Source organism: Argopecten irradians, chromosome 9 (assembly GCF_041381155.1).
Source record: "Argopecten irradians isolate NY chromosome 9, Ai_NY, whole genome shotgun sequence".
NCBI lineage: Eukaryota > Metazoa > Mollusca > Bivalvia > Pectinida > Pectinidae > Argopecten > Argopecten irradians.
The window spans coordinates 31,229,579-31,246,440 of record NC_091142.1 but is presented as its reverse complement, the minus strand read 5'-3'; the positions used below and the strand labels follow the sequence as shown (position 1 = coordinate 31,246,440).

Below are 16,862 nucleotides of genomic sequence, written 5' to 3'. Positions count from 1 at the left end.
GGCGGCACAGACAATAACATGCTCGTCATTAGCCTACTCGGTTGGCCTACTGTATGAAATGTAAACAAAGTTTCATCGTTATCGGATTCAAAATAATAATAAAGAGTTGTTATTAGATCCAATTAAAATGTATTTGACATCAAAACAGAATATGTGTTCAAGCATTGTAACGGTAATAAACAACAAAAAGAATCGCTGGTCGGGTCTACAACCGGGGGCTTTCCTCAGGAATGTTCGAGGAATTCCATAGTTAAGTCAGTCACACACCATGTAAACACTTGTCTATCATCCGTACAATAAAATAAAAGTCGTGACTATGAAGAATTTAGTCTATATCGCGTACGTAGACTGATACATACATTAGAGACATTCAGCAGCTCAACAGTCATACCATTTGATCAACAGACTATTTCACAGTTACTTTTCTCGGTTGAAAATCAAATATGGCGGTTTGCTCCACTTCGGATCGCATCACTACCCTGACAACGATAATGGTAGTCGCTCCGCCTCGGTTATCTCAATTTTTATTCGAAATGGACATTATTGATACATTATCAAATTGGAAAAAAAAATATAATTTAAAAATAATTAAAGGTGTCATTGTTATATTTCAAATCAAACTGCAGCTATAACATTCAACAATCGGAACTATATCTTCGGTCATCCTGACTACCGTAGTTACCCAACTTAGCAACCATCACCGTTTTAAATTTGACGTAAAAGTAGACTTATTTATGTACATATAAATATTGAACAGTGTTTTGATTGCGTTAAAGGTGGTATGAACACAATGGGATACAGACATATTCTACATGTAGCGCTAACGCGCTACATTGAATATGTCTGTATCCCATTGCGTTCATACCACCTTTAACGCAATCAAAACACTGTTCAATCTCTATTTGAATGGTAGCATCCTCATGCATGGGATAGCACTCATAATGCAATGGTAGCATTGTCATAGCATGGGGATTCAAAATTGTACAAATGATGGGGCTGACCCCCTGGGGCCTGAGGGGCAAGGTCAAAAGGGCTCAATTTGGCTATTTCTATATAAATTACTTCTTCTATGAAACTACACGGGATAGCACCCATAATGCAATGGCAGCATCCTTATAGGGTGAGGATTCAAAATTGTGCATTGATAGGGCTACCCCCTGGGGGCTTGAGGGGCAGGGTCAAAAGGAGTCAATTTGGCAATTTCCATATAAATGACTTCTTCTCTGCAACTTAGCATGGGATTACTCTCATAATGCAATGGTAACAGCCTTATAGGTGGGGATTCAAAATTGTGTAAATGATAGTGCTTAGACGCGGGGCCAAAAAGGTCAATTAGGCTACTATTTTCATATGAATTACTTAGGATAGCATATTTGTATGGTATCAATAACATCATTATATGGTTGTGATTCAAAATTAAACAAATTTTGGAGTAAATTTTGCTAATTTTTCTAATTGTAAGAGTCTTTGAGATAATTACTAAAAAGCAATACATGCCCTCTGGGCCTCTTGTTATTGGAATGTTGTGGCATTTTTAGTTTCTCCCTGTACAAATTAAAGCATTATTTTAAGTTCAGCTGAATCACTCAGTTAAGTATGAAGTCTTAGAGTTTTCCCCAGTAAAAGTATGAAGTCTTAGAGTTTACCCCAGTAAAAGTATGAAGTATTAGAGTTTACCCCAGTAAAAGTATGAAGTATTAGAGTTTACCCCAGTAAAAGTATGAAGTCTTAGAGAAAGACATTGTCTAATATTTTCCTTAAAGACCTTTATTTCTTTCAGTTGTTGAATTGTTTCTGAAATGCTCCCATGATTCATTAAAGATCCTTATGACTATTTTAAATGTCCTACCTTTGTTTGAATATGGACTGACCATCAATATATCTCTGTGAATACTCCTATAAAACCTCCAGTTAATATAACACAATACTAACAAAGAGATATTACTCCACATCAACATATCATTCCTTCATAGATTTTTAAAATGTGACCATATATAACATTCTTTTATTAATACACTGGAAATATTCTTCAGATTCCACCTTCATTTGACAAAGTTACTGTAGAATATAATATCAACAGCTGTGTTCATGTAGAGCTGTGGTCTGTGCTTTACTGAGATTGTACATGTCTATAACACAGCTCAGGGTACTAAGGTCCACCAAGATCTATAACTCAAAGTCAGTCATGGTGAAGTGAACACCGGGAGATAAGTCCAAGAGGAGTTCGAAAACAAGAAAAAATCTCTTCAGACTCGACTTGTCCCCACACATAGACACATCAGCAGTATCTATACGGCTGTTAGCGCATCCAACACCTTCACGTATCTTTCTGTAAAAAAAAGTTCAATTGAATTAATGTTACATTATTGTTCATACATGTGAAAGCATGAAAGGAATGTGGCAAATCGGCCCCAGTTTCAAGAACATTTGTTAACTTAAGGAAAAGTAAAGCATTAAAAAGTTAATAAGGAAAGTTTAGAGCAATTTGTCTCAACTCCTGTAATGCTGTCCTATGGAGAATTTTAGTTTAAAATTTAATCCTTAATTTAACTAATGTTCGTGGAATTGGAGCCACATATGTTGATGGTAAATGATGATATAAAACCTATTCTAGAAATATTTTAAGGATGTGCCTAACAGCTGTCATCTCTGTCTATACCTGTCTAATATTGCAAACTGGCATGCTTTTCCATGTTGATTTTAATTTTAGACTCAGATTACACATACCTTACCCCATTGAAAATAACCTGTATTTTAGCATTTATTAGCTCAACTGGTCCGAAGGGCCAGTGAGCTTATGTCATGGCATGGCGTCCGTCATCCTTCCGTCCGTGTGTCAACATTTCCTTTAAATCGCTACTAGTCATAGAGTTCTGCATGGATTGTAAGCAAATTTGGCCACAAACATCCTTAGGGGAAAAGGAACAGAACTTGTATAATTTTGGCTCTGACCCCCAGGGGCAGGAGGGGCGGGGCCCAATAGGGGAAATAGAAATAAATCCTGTAAATCGCTACTTGCCTACTGCATGGATTGTAACCAAATTTGGCCACAAACATCCTTGGGGGAAGGGGAGCAGAACTCGTATAAATTTTGGCTCTGACCACAGGGAGGGCAGGAGGTGCGTGGCCAAGTAGGGGAAATAGAGGTAAATCCTATAAATCGCTACTAGTCCTAGAGTACTGCATGAATTGTAACCAATTTTAGCCAAAAACATCCTGGGGGGAAGGGGAACAGAACTTGTTTAAATTTTGTCTCTGACCCCCCGGGGGCAGGAGGGGCGGGGCCTAATAGGGGAATTAGAGGTAAAAATTCCTTCAGAAAAGAAACAATGATCCTGTATTCAGAACATTACTTGGCATTACAAGCCAGGTTAGCGATACAGGCCCTCTGGCCTCTCTATCAAACACACGAGCAGAGAATTAGTATTTTTCTTCAGACACGAAAGTTATCTTTTACCACATTTGAAAAGTTTGAGCTTCTAATTTTACTTTAAGATAAAAGTATTAAAAATAAGTAATTGCGTCCCGAAAAAAATCCGTGGCACTATGTCCTACATTATGTATATGGAATGAAGTACTGATTACGTATGGACCAAAGTAAGTTAGGTCATTTTGTAAATTTTTATTTGTTTACCTTATCTGGAGACTATCACATTGACATAAAAGTATAAAATCAACAATTACCTAAGGTATTCAATTAATGCATCATGTCTAAGTCTATATACATGTACCTGGTCATAGACATGGCTAATTAATCACAACCAGTGATTTAACCTTTTTACTGTGTTTTCAATCTTTCCCTGTATCGGAGATGTGATGATTTGAATTTTTCATACTGTAATCAATGGCAGGATTACGGCATTGTCACACATTCTGGCAACCAACTAAATTGAAACCATAATAAGATAATGCCAGGAGTAATATTATAATTAATTTGAGATATATAGTGAGGAGAATTCTTGTTTGATACTTACCTTTGATAGATGGCTGGTCCATTCCCTAACCCGCTCGTGCTGTCTACTGGCGGGAAACGACATGTTAAGATAAGATCGATCAGCATATTCATACACGGACTTGTCCAAGACGATGCTGTTACCTGCACGAAGCCAGTGGTCACTGCAGGATAAAAAGTGTCTTGTTACATTTTCTTGTGTTTTATGTAATTGTTATATGAAGACGAGGCAAAAAGTAACGTGATTTCCGATTGACCGAGACGATATTCACGACTGATTTCTATAAATGTTTTATACTTGGGTATAAAATTGCACGCGTATCGAGTCATATTGAATGTCAAATATGGATAGTGATACAAAGGCATGTTTTTGCACATGTACCATAGTTGTGCAATTTGCATTTTGAGACGGTTCAGGCAACAAGATGGCGGACAGGTCACCATCTCTGATTTTGATAATTGATTTTGTTAGTGTAATTTCTCATAAAGAACTGAAAAGATCGTTCTCAAATTGAATATTAGAATGTAGTAGCAGAGAAAAGACCACTCTTTTCATTGTCAGACAAAGATAATTCTTTGGTGGATCCCTCTGGGATTTCTTGTTGAACTAAATTTGAGTGTACCATGCTATAATTGGGTATTTAAAGGATAAAACAGGCAAGGAAATACACCGTGAACTAGGGTAGAGTAATTCAATCATGGTAGATCTATATAGATCGTCTATACAAGAACCAATCTCTTGACGATCACAGGATGCCAGTGTGTGACAAAGTTCGCGGTCTGGCCCCGATTTCTCGAAACAAACATAAGTTCAAAACTGACTTAAGTCTGAAGTTTTCATATAAGTTACATAAGGAGAAACACTTAAGTTTTGACTTAAGTGTGCCCTTTTGTTTCGAGAAATCGGGCCCAGGTATACTCCGAAATGCAAATTCAGGTGGAAGAAATAGCACGTGCACTAGGCATTCCACATGTTACCGATTGTACAATATCACATGATCGCTTAGTTTTTTATTAGTTTAACCAGCGGCCATCAGTATCTGGCAACTTCCACACATGGGATTCGAACTCGCGACCCATAGGTGGAGGGCTTGTGGTAATATGTCGGAACATTTTAACTACTCGCCACCGCGACCCCTTATCGTTTAGGTATGCTCAAGCTAACAGCCATTGAGTTACCAAACCCTTTTGCAAAGATTTGAGCAAATCGCATCTAGACCATCTTTGGTCAGAACATCATTTAACAACATCATAAAAAACATTCCAGTATATTCGTGATGTAAAAGTCACCATAAAATCAGTGATATATCTGCACCTTTGAATTCATAATTATAGAAAGATCATGTAAGATTACGGTTTTAAAGTTATTTTCGGGATGCCAAAATCCATCCCTGATACTACCGTAATTGACTTTGCTTTATTAAGATGATGATTTGAAACACTTACTGCTCGTGAAGAAGTCTGTTACCCCTCCGTCCCTGGTACAAATCCCTCCGTACACAGAGGTGACAGCCGTCACTTCGTCAGCATTGAAACATGACACAATGGCAGGATCACTTTGTGACAGATCGCTGGCTAATTCTGCTATTGAGCTGTCAAAGGTAAACAAGAGGATTTTTTATTAACTTAAACTAGAAAACTGCAAGTATTGTTAAACGGCATTCCAAATTATCACTATAATTAAATTGACCATAGTGTTATTGTTGTTTGACAAATTGTATTCCTTGTACTCCGTATTACGCGTAGTTTCATTTTTTTTACATCGATTGAGAAGTTATTTTGGATTAACACTCTTTAATACCTTAGTCTGTTAATGTATAGACAGAAAACCGAAGTAAACTAGCTACTCAGCGTTTCAACTTTACGCCATGTAATAAAGAAAATGACTTAACCAATAAAAATATTCTTTACAACCAAAATTAAGTATAAAACGTATAATACCCACATGCCTGCGATGGGGCATACAGTGGGAGGAAACCGGAGTATCCAGAGAAAACACTCCTGATAAGGTTGACCCCTGATCTTTTCACGTTCGTGACGGGATTTATTCTTGGACGGTCATATGAAAGGAGAATGGCTTAATCATTACATCACCCAATCAACATCTTGATGATGTAAAATTGACGTTTTAAATCACCGCTCATCAGTCACCTGCATACTGCGGTCGTGAGCTGTTGGGTTTTAATTTACCTCTGACAGGTTTTAATCAGCCATACCTGCATACTGCGGTCGTTTCTGTACGAAGAATATCCCTAGTTATCGGACTTTGACGGAACAGGGTAATTATGAAATCGTCAACCAGTGGCGTGGTTTGCCTCTGAAGAATTCGTTGATATAATCTGTAGGTGTTGCATGCTGTACTGTCGGCTTGGCTCCGTGAGCTGAATCCTGAAAGGGACTGATAAGGGTACCCGGAGGTCACGTTGACCAGGTAGATCACAGCTAACAGTACTGCAATATACATATATAATAAATATAAAACAAGTTCATACGTTACTTGGATTTTAAAACAAAACCCTTAAAACAAGAAACGTAAATGAACGCTTTGTACAAGCAATAAAAATGTGATATAGGCATAATGTTTGTGAAACAACTAGTAATCAGATTATGCGTATCATATTATTTTAAAATTGAATATATGTTGATATTTTGCTATTTACATCTTCATGTTTCACTTGATTATTCATGTTGTATGGTAAAAGTACCAAATCATTCAGTGGAAACAATTTATCTACGTGCTCTATCAGATATAGTTTCATTGACAATACTGTAAATGCATGAAACAATGTGTAATTCTTCTGAATACACGTTTAACAGCGTGTAATGCGTATAATTGGTCGTTACCACTATCTTTGTGTACCGTATGCCATTATGTCAGTGCATTTGTTCACGAGTCTTTATATCATTGTATATATTTCCTCTCTTGTTTTTAATTTTACAATTGTAATTGCTGTAATTGTGTGATGGCTGTAAATGTCAGCATATTAAATAGGCATTTAGAGAGTGAGTACATAGCTGGTAGTTAGACTATGACAAGGCCAGCTGTGTATCGTAGTACGAAATACATTTGTTTTGTCATCATTTTGGTACCAAATGGGATGTTTTTGTACATAACCTAATTCACAACAGCATCAATGTACATCTTATAATGGGATACTCTGCACGGACTTACGTCTTTGCAAATTGACGTTTAGGTTAATGAAAAGTATATGACACGCGTTTTAAAAATGACTTATAAACAGATAACACAAAGTAATATTTTGAATGTTACTGTAATATTTCATATACAGAAAGAAACCATTTATCTTCAATTTATTTGAGCATTGATGTCACTTTTTAAAATTTCTTCAAGGTATGGAAAGAGTGTTTGCAAACTGCTACTGTGAATCTGCATAACAATTTTTTTTTTCTTTATATACAAAAAGAATTGGCCAATCAGAAAGCCAGATTTAGTATGAGAACAAAGAAAGTTAATTATAAGCCATAGAGTATTTCTTGTGAAAGTGATTTATATTATAAGGTACTAACCATGTTACCCATACCAAATGTTCTACTTACCTAATCTGAATACGGTACCCATGGTTATCTCCAACATAAATCGTGACTGTGTTCTGTAACTGTAACGTTTCTATATCTAGCTGCTGCTTTGTGTGTGCGCAGACTCGGGGGAGCATTGCAGTTTGAGGACATATATATGACACATAAATAATTATACGTTTTAGTTATAGTTACCATGGTAGCCACTGATTTAACACTCTTGTTCTCAAATTACTGAAAATATCAACGTATTAAACAAAGGGAATTGAATATTTATGTGTTTAAAGTATCCAAGTTACATGTAATCATTATTGTCGGCTGTTACGCTGTATCGTTTGGAATGGGACTAAAGAAAAACATGCATTCCCCATCTGGATGTTGTGATATTTCTGTATCATATTCTTTAAAAGTATAGATTATAACGTGGAAACGTTGACATAATATCGAGTGTTTGAAGTCCAAATAAGCCAGGTTTCCTACGAATCCTGCATTAAACGTTGCATGTCACATTAGATCGACTTACATTTGGTGTCTATTGCACATAAGCTGTTTACCGCATTACAGCCCTTGAACATGGACAATTTAATACTATATATTGTATTATTAGAAAGCCAAACATATTAGACATCACAACGCGTAGGCCCATATTGAGGATAGATTATAGCCCCTGAACCATCGCGGATAGGGTAATACGTAGATGTGCGATACCAAGAGCGTATTTTCAGAACGTTCTGTTTTTCATACGTCTGTTTTGTTAGGTTACAAGACTGATGGCAGATACCTTTCATGGATTTTGGTGACGCTAAAATGTATCTAAACCTAACCCCGAACACATGCATTATCTTTTCCCAAACATTTTTTTGGACAAATATAGAAAATTTATGATTTTGCAAATGTGTGCTACGAAGCTGAAAGCGCATAAATATGCTCATGGAATCGACGTTTGTTTGTATAGTTAAGTTTTACCAGTGAGTTCTGAAACTTTCTCTTGTAGAATTGCTCAATGGATATGCCCATACGACATAAATGTAATTAAACTGTATATTGCAGGTTGACGACACCACAGTGAACTGTGTACACCCGAAGTGTTCTATGACCTCTCACATCGAGTGTCTGTCTCGGAAGTTTCTGTCTCAGTCCAAACAACAGACCAAGGAAATCCTGCCCATTGAAGGAACATGTCCGGGCTGTAAACAGTTGGTGTTGTGGGGAGATGTTATCAGATTCAAGATGGGCTGCTATCAAAATCTGGAAGAGGTCAGGTTTATTCAGTACTTACTTAACGTTCTTGGTGTTTCCATTGCCCTCCCTTGTGGTGATTTAAACCCAGGTTAAACATATATTAACACCTTCGATGAAGCAGTGTACACCAATGCTCCTGGTTTAATGATCTTTGTTCTCATGAGTATATGAGTAAAATAAATAATTACGAAATTAAATGGAACAATGGCGCACAGCTTTATGCTATAATTTTATCATCATAAGACTGCAATTAGGCGAAATGTGTGGTCAAATCATACCAACAACGACCTTTGCAAAAGTCCATAAAATTATGGAATTATTTTATTCTTATTAATGGTATCTGATTCGCAATTTTTATATGGATTGTAGTAATAATAATTTCACAATTTGCATAATTTGTTTTGCATTTGTAGTGTGCGAGCGACCAGGACCTTGGCACATCAGATGAAGAAGACTGATGTATACATTGTACATCAGGGACCGAGCATATATCTCTCCTCTTGTACCGCAGACGGTTCCAAGACCAGTCCATTGTGAATTTACAGGGGTGAACCGTAAGGCTGAAGGTTTAATAGCGTGCAATGGTTAAAGCGGAAAGCCTATAGCTTTATGAATAAGTTTGTCTACTTGAATAAAGTACACTTCAGTGGACGAACTGTAAAAACTCTTATTCATGTAACATCTCTTACTGGTCAAAGTTATCTTTATATACAGATATGTTCAGTTTCCTGGTTGTACCTGCATTTAACACAACGTCGATAATTTGGTTACAGCAAGCTGATTGAGGTAGTGGAGGACTTGAGACTGCTAAGTTGTTTTGAATATGTTTCATTTTAGACATTCAAGAGTTACTTTGATGTATGTGTCAATTAATGGAAGTGTTCATTGCAATACGCGCGGGTTATTGATATATTTATTGTATTATTATAAATGGCATTGTTGAATTTTACAATTAACACATCAGAATACAGCAAGAATTGTTGAAACTGTTGATTTTACATACACATAATTTAGATAAACATTTTTCAATATTGTTTTATAAGTGGAAATGTTGCATTTACAAGAAACATGTTTGAATACATGAAATTACTGTATTTGTATACACATGGATTACATTATACATACCAGTAATGTGTTGAATGTTGATCATAATTTTGTAACAATGTAACAATGATATGTTTAAGATGTGCTTTTGAACTTTTCATTTCATTAAAAAAAAATAAACATCAATTTGTGATTAAAAAAATGTTGTGTATTTGATTTGAAACATTTTCTTTTACTTATTCAGAAATCAAACATTTTCTTTTTAGTTATTCATAAATCGACACAAAATGAAAACGTCAGGTTTCAATATTTGCATTTTTTATTTCTTTGCATCGTCATATAAACCACATGGATTCGAGGCATATGAAAATAAATCAGATTAAATTTTATCACAGCCTATATCCGGTATTTCTCATCCTACCGGTTATATCTACGACAAATCATCATCGCTTCAACACAGATCATCACATGTTTGGTATTGAAGACAGGCAATCATTAGAAACATATCAGTCTAGCCATTTACAACTCACAAATCATTAGAAACATATCAGCCACTTACAACTCACAAATACAATTTCAAACTATACTACTTTGCCTCAAGTTCATTGTATTGGAAAGATTTTGTGTCGATGGAGTTGACTTGTGACTCCACCAAGGAATGTACTACATTAAAATAACAGCACACGTAAACAGATTCTACGTTTCTGATGACCACAGGCATACACATTAATACTATACCTGTACTTTACACACAACATCCCCAGACCAGACTTTGTAAAACACTGTTGAAGTGATGCAATAAAATAACATACAAAATGTACTTAACCTCAAGGTATAAAATGTCAAAAAAAAACCAAAACCCTTATCATTATACTATTAAAGCGTAATTGAACGTAATTAAACCAGGGTTTTATTATTTTAATTTTGCATGTATTTCCACTTTAAGAAGTTATCATTGAGAGTATAAAATATTTACATTTTCACTGCAGTCCCACTATGTTACCTTACCAAGCGCACTTGGCAGTCGAATAGACAATTAACTTCAAGTGCTTATTATGACGTCATAATCATTGTGTCGTCACAATTGTCGTGCCAGCGATCACGGAAAACGGCTGTTCAAATGACTGTTACATCCATGACGATAACGAATGATTATTTCATTATAGATGCAATATTCCTTGGGATTTCATCATAAAATTGTAACCAAATGTAAATATAAGCATTGAACGTCTTTCAGTTGGCCAGCTGAGACGTTCAATGCTTAAATATTTCCATTTCTACACCAATCTATTATTCTTGTCAGTTATTAACATAAAAGGTAATCCTCTTACCTCAATACGATAAAAAGTTAATTTTATACAATATGGAGAACTTAACATATTGATATTTCTAATCAAAACATTTTTCGGCCCTAATTCAGTTTAGTGTCGTGGTAAATAATTAGATTGAAGTACAGGGAAAGGAGCAAGACATATCATTTTGAAAAAGTTTTACATATCTTAGATCAGACGGACTTCAATTTCCGTATTCACACATCAATCACTGAGATCAAAAAGGGCATTTAAACAGGACATGGCAACATTAAATTTAAGTGGTTCGGTCAGAACACACGTGTATCATTAGTTCCTGGGTATTGAGTTGTATCTGTGTTGTTATCTTCTTGTTTCTTGTGCACTAAGCTTAAGAATGTCTACGATGTCAAATAGACGATTTTCTTTGGAATTCTTATTTCTTTTCTAAAATTAAATGTACAATAAGTAAAAACAGTATTGGACAAAAATTCAATAGTGAAGACAAAATATTGTCGAAATTTCTAGTCGATCTGCCTCATTATCAATACCAAACCACAAATAAAAACAATAAGTACAGTAATCAAATTTATCACAGCCAGTAGTTATATACATGATAAAAAAATTAAGCATCAAATTATCAAATGGATACTAATAGAACGGCAACATTTTATTATGCTTGGGTGAATGGCAGTGTGGGTATACTTCAAAAGAGGGGGAAATACAGTTACCTCCCTTTACTTACTCTTTTTGAAACGGAGCTCCATATATACATGAAAAATACACATTTTCTTTATATTACACTTGTAGTTGGCACATCACACGGTATCTTTATTTGGAAGAACACTTAATATTAATATATAAATCTACTGGATAACACCACAGGCTCAATTGTCTTCTCACAGTTTGAAATTAAGCACTTTATTGATAGACACGTCGATGAAAAAACGATTCGGTTTATTTTGATACAGTTTTGAATCATAAGTACAACTATTTTATTCCTAAGCAAAATTAAACTTAAAACCCATTAGAACCATTATACAAGAGTTTTCTAGTGGCATTTCAGGATTTAAATGAAATTCTAATTAAATGTCAATCAATCTTTATTTTGACACATAACACGCTCTAAATCTTCAAATCTATCAAAAATCATCCTAATGACCTATCATAATACTATTTAGCTTTTGAAATATTTTATTATTATTAAAACTAAAGTGCCTATTGAAGTACGCATGCTTCAGATCTCACTTGACTAGTTTGTCGTGTAACTCTTACAGCCGTAGATATCATTTGGCGAGAAGGAGGTCGTCTGGATTCTGCCCGGGCACTCTGTATCCGAGCCGACAGTCTGACAAGGTCGGGAGTCTTACACGACATCCGGCGAATGTCCTCTTTGATAAGATGCTTCTCACCTGGTCTGCTTGAATCCGGTACATACAACCGACTTGGGAAGTTTTCAATCACATCAGTGACTGGGTCAGACAGTTCTAAGATGAGACAGAGTATCAACACTCGGCCGTCCTCGCACCCTACAGCGACCGTCCTGTCATCAGCACCAACACTTATACACGTAGCCCGGCCATGTACGAACAGGTGCCCCTTTAGGTAGCCATCAGAGGCTCGAGTCACAATGACTTCTCGGAGATTGGAAGAAAGTCCTACAATGTACCTCCCGTCTAACGCCATACATGCTGTGCCAGACGCGAAGTCCGTTTCTGATTTACATTTGGTTTTGTAGTTACTTCCGCTGTAAACGTTCATCTTATTATCAAGAACAGCACTGAATCTCGAGGAAAACTGGATGTGGTTGATGTCCGTATATGGTTCAAGAAAAGAGGGGATATGCTTGAGGCAGACCTCTTTTTCGACATTGTATAGCAATGCCCCCTTTTCAATAGTCTGTGGTCGGACGATACCGAATGCAGCATCGAATGTGTAGCTATCTACATCGTTTCCATAAATGAGGAATACGTTGTCATTTTCAACCGGGAATGCATCGAGAAACTGACACGTTTCGCTGGCTTCTGGTAAAGCATTCTGAACTCTAAGGAATATACATTCGTTCCCGGCGTTTGAAAGATCCCGAACGAGAAGGCGTATTTCATGCCAACGAACGGACTCCATAAATGATTCCGGGCTCTCCTTCTTCATACATGTCTGCACGACACACATGAAATAACTAGTCATGTCGGTCGTAAGTATTTTGGGAGTGGAAACAAACTCCGTATTCTTGGAAAATTCGAGAGATGCGCTATTGCCCGAATCAGGTTGAAGAAGGATAAGACTGTATGCGTTTTCTGCCCAGTCGAATCGCGAGTGCTTCTGACAAGCCACCATCAGGCAGAGTTCGCTGTTTTTGCTAAAAATAGCGAATCTATTGTTCTGCAGCTGGTAGACCTTCCTGTTGGCTGACATGTCCCATAGAATATCATCTCGTAGAATCTTCCACTCTGCATTGTCGTCATCTTGATCTGACGTCCGATAGGCACGGGTAAGAATGTATCGACCATTTGGAGAGAAAGCTACCTCCTTTATCTGGTCCTCCGACTCAAGACTATGTTGGATTATATCCGTTACTCGACCGTCGTTCATTGTCATCACTTTCGCCTCAGGAACTCTGCTTTCAAAGGCGACTACCTGGCCAGATTTCGATGATACCGACAGACCTTTTACGGGACTAGGAAAGATTTCGTTCGAATGGAAAATATCTGAATCCAAATTATCAAGATTCCAAACTTGGAACGAATTGTCCTCTAGTAGGCTGACACACTTATTAACTGCCTCTGATGTGAACATCTTTGTTATTGGAGATATAGAGGCATGAAGAACTCGAAGGGGCTCGCCATTTTGTGCGCTCCATACTGCTAGATACGTGTACCGTGACGCCACGATGAGTTCATCCTCCGGTGTAAAGCCAGCGCCTGTGTATTGTGACGACGGATCAACAAATATTCCGTTTGGGAGTTGTTGATACTTCCTGATAATCTTCTCCGTGTCCACGTCCACTTGATACAGACATTTGGAAGATCGCACCAGCAAGTATTTCTCGGTGTGTGATAAGACACACTCCTTTGTCTCCAGGTCTGTGAGGATACAGTTAGTGCTGTACTTCCTATTGAAAATGTCAAAGAAGACAGATTCGACCATCTTGCTTCTGGTGAGCACAAAGCATGTGAGTGACTTGCTAATGAAGATAATATCCTGTGGAACATCGCTGGTTTGGGCAACGCACCTCCTCTCCATTAGAGGTAACTCGTACAGTATAAGCGTCCGTCCGGAGTTGAATGTTAGATGAGTATCGTTTGGGTTAATTGCGACCGCGTGAGTATGAAAACTGAACTTGTGTAGAAGGACACATCTTTGGAGATCTATTACATACGGTCCGGCTCCTTTTTCTATTGCAAATACCAGGTATTTGTTGGATACTTCAATGTCAGACATTGTACCAAGTCCATACTCAACTTCCCCATGTAATTCACCACAATCTGACTTGAAAATTTTAACCGAGCGATCGTTTTGAAACACGTTTAGGTATTTTCCATTTCTCGTTGGATGAATCTCTCCAACCGGCATCATCATGTCAGGTCTCGGATCGCCTCGCGATAGCTCCCATACACGAACTCTGGAGCTGTAGTACGGTTTCGCTGTAAGGAGGATGCCATCTTCGCTTGAGAACACGTCAATATCTACAGGACAGTAGACGTTACCGCCGACATCACATTCGTATTGTAGCGGGCCTCCAGGGGCACTATATATCTGGCATTTAGGTACTAAGGGACAAAACTTCTGTTGAGCAAGATCGCATTGGTGTATCAGCTGTTTTATGTAAGGATAAGTCTTGATATGTGGAATCAGCCGTCCAGTTAGCTCAACGCCCAACGCGTGTAAGTCCATCTCTAGCGCAGAGCCGGACATTCTGAGAGCGTCACCTACAAGAGCTGTTTGTCTGTCATCAAACATGTCGATATCTGTCAGTAACTGCTGCAATGAAGACGACTTGATGCGATAATATAGATGATCAAAATTGCAAAATGTCTTCTCGCGAAGGTCGTCGTAGCGCGCGCTCATCATTAAGCTGTGCGGCAGCTGTGTCATCTTTCGGAAATTGTATCGTTCGTCCACATCTGATGTACCGAATAAGTAAGGCTGTTTTGGCAGCAATCGACAGGCTTCACTTTCGGCGTTCGCGATATTTCGTTTCGTCATAAGCGCGGATGGATACTGAAACGGTTTCTTTCTAGCACCGCTCCATTTTCCTAAGTAATAATCGGCAATGTTGGTGTAAATCTGTAGTGAAAAAGTCTCGTCTCCAAGATAACGACATTCTGCGACTGATGAAAACAGGCGGCATTTCCAGCACATCACAAAAATTCCATCCATTTCTCGTTCTTCAATGTAATCATCGAGTTGATGTTTGATGGCAGTGAAAAGTCTCGGTAGGAATCTTCTGATTGGTGGATGCCATTCGACATATAGATCATTCAAAAGCACATCATCAACTGACAATATGTCGAAAAGTTCATTCTCGCTTAGTCCGGCTTTTGCTGCCGTAATATATCCTAACACAGTCGACACGAGACGTCTTCCATGCGCTTGCTCAAGACGATCAAAAACAGAGTGCACAATCTCCTCAACATTTGACCCCAATACCGTCGTTTCCGGGTCATCAAATGACCTCCACCGACACACCTCACTGAATACTAAAGTGACGTATAGGGGAAGCGTGGATGCCCTAAAGGAGTCTTTGATAGTTTTCCACTGATTATACGTCACAGCTAGTTCCCGAGAGTTCATCAAGCGCTTCACAATATCCTCACAATCCGTAGAACTGAAGGGACTCAACTCATGGGTGTTTGTTGGACATTTGTTTATTAGGCGTTGCACGGTGTCCTTATTTTCCGTGCTGGTGGTGACGACTATTTTGATATTGGCAGCAATACGAGACGGCAGCCATTCCAGTTTATGTCCATTGTCACAAGTAGACAACACGTCCAGTGAATCTAAAAGAATGATGATCATGCCTCCAAATTCGCCACGTTGAAGAAGGTCGATGAAGTAAAGTTTTAACGTCTTGAAATCACTCGGGACTTCGTGACGGTATTTACCCATGGCAAAAGCAAGCTGGTGACATACAGAATGCAACAATTGCTGCGCTGAAAGTGTTTTCTGTGTTTTCCCTAAGAATCTACATACAATTGCAGTTCTCATTGCTAGATCGTTGTTCTGAATCGCCACGTTGATATCTAAAGCTATTTTTGCCATGACTGATGACTTTCCGCTACCAGCTTGACCACAGATGACTAAAGGCTGGTCCGTTTCGGACAGAAGGTACTCTTTAACAGCCGCGAGGACCTCCGAACGGCCGTGGAAGTTTGGACACAATTTAATTGCAATATTGTGATGTTGTAATACTTCATTGTAAAGTTCGTCTTCCACTAAAGGGTTCCTCTTCTCTACCGCATTGTCGACTAGTGATTTCACGGAATTGAACATTTTTCGAGATAATGTTTTCAGATACTCCTCTCTCGATGGGTTTTTTAATCCATTACCTGTCCATTCAATCTCCGATTCATGGATATTACCTGCAGGAAGAAGAAATTTGAGCGTGGATTTGATGTCATCCAATTCCTGAACACTACTGTTATCAACACTCTGGTTTATCGGATCCAAATCTATATATTCACCTTTGACGCTATCACTCTGAAGCTTATCCATATTGCTAAATTCCCTGATGAAAACCAAGCTTTTATCTGCCCTGGAATCAGGTGGCAGTTCATAGAGTCCTTCCATGTGTAGGT

The 16,862-nt window shown here is 37.8% G+C and overlaps 3 protein-coding genes across 5 annotated transcripts in view; 1 reads left to right on the top strand and 2 right to left on the bottom strand.

Annotated features, from left to right (window-relative positions):
* Positions 1–10,634, top strand: part of LOC138332065 (structure-specific endonuclease subunit slx1-like) — a 24,307-nt gene extending 13,673 nt beyond the window's left edge. For both annotated transcript variants that reach the window (XM_069280012.1, XM_069280014.1), the window contains 2 exons: positions 8,540–8,746; positions 9,145–10,634. In XM_069280012.1, coding sequence (XP_069136113.1) covers positions 8,540–8,746; positions 9,145–9,189 — 252 coding nt within the window. In that variant the 3' untranslated portion in view covers positions 9,190–10,634. The remainder of the gene's footprint in view (positions 1–8,539; positions 8,747–9,144) is intronic.
* Positions 2,024–7,631, bottom strand: LOC138332066 (uncharacterized). The gene is made up of 5 exons (XM_069280015.1): positions 7,511–7,631; positions 6,169–6,403; positions 5,399–5,544; positions 3,975–4,116; positions 2,024–2,329 (listed from the first exon to the last, which is right to left on the bottom strand). The coding sequence occupies exons 1-5, from the start codon at positions 7,545–7,547 to the stop codon at positions 2,167–2,169; spliced, it is 723 nt and encodes a 240-aa protein (XP_069136116.1). The 5' UTR covers positions 7,548–7,631; the 3' UTR covers positions 2,024–2,166.
* LOC138332064 (NACHT and WD repeat domain-containing protein 2-like) overlaps positions 10,072–16,862 on the bottom strand; it is a 32,292-nt gene continuing 25,501 nt past the window's right edge. For both annotated transcript variants that reach the window (XM_069280011.1, XM_069280010.1), the window contains exon 7: positions 10,072–16,862. In XM_069280011.1, the coding sequence (XP_069136112.1) occupies positions 12,283–16,862 (4,580 nt within the window). In that variant the 3' untranslated portion in view covers positions 10,072–12,282.

What these genes read in the sequence shown, in the direction of transcription:
- LOC138332066 (XM_069280015.1), bottom strand. Translation starts at nt 7,547, where the DNA reads ATGTTGGAGATAACCATGGGTACCGTATTCAGATTAG. An exon ending in GGGTACCGTATTCAGATTAG is followed by an intron (nt 6,404 to 7,510) that starts GTAAGTAGAACA and finishes TGTATATTGCAG; the next exon opens with TACTGTTAGCTGTGATCTAC. An exon ending in GAAACGACCGCAGTATGCAG is followed by an intron (nt 5,545 to 6,168) that starts GTATGGCTGATT and finishes TACCTTTGACAG; the next exon opens with CTCAATAGCAGAATTAGCCA.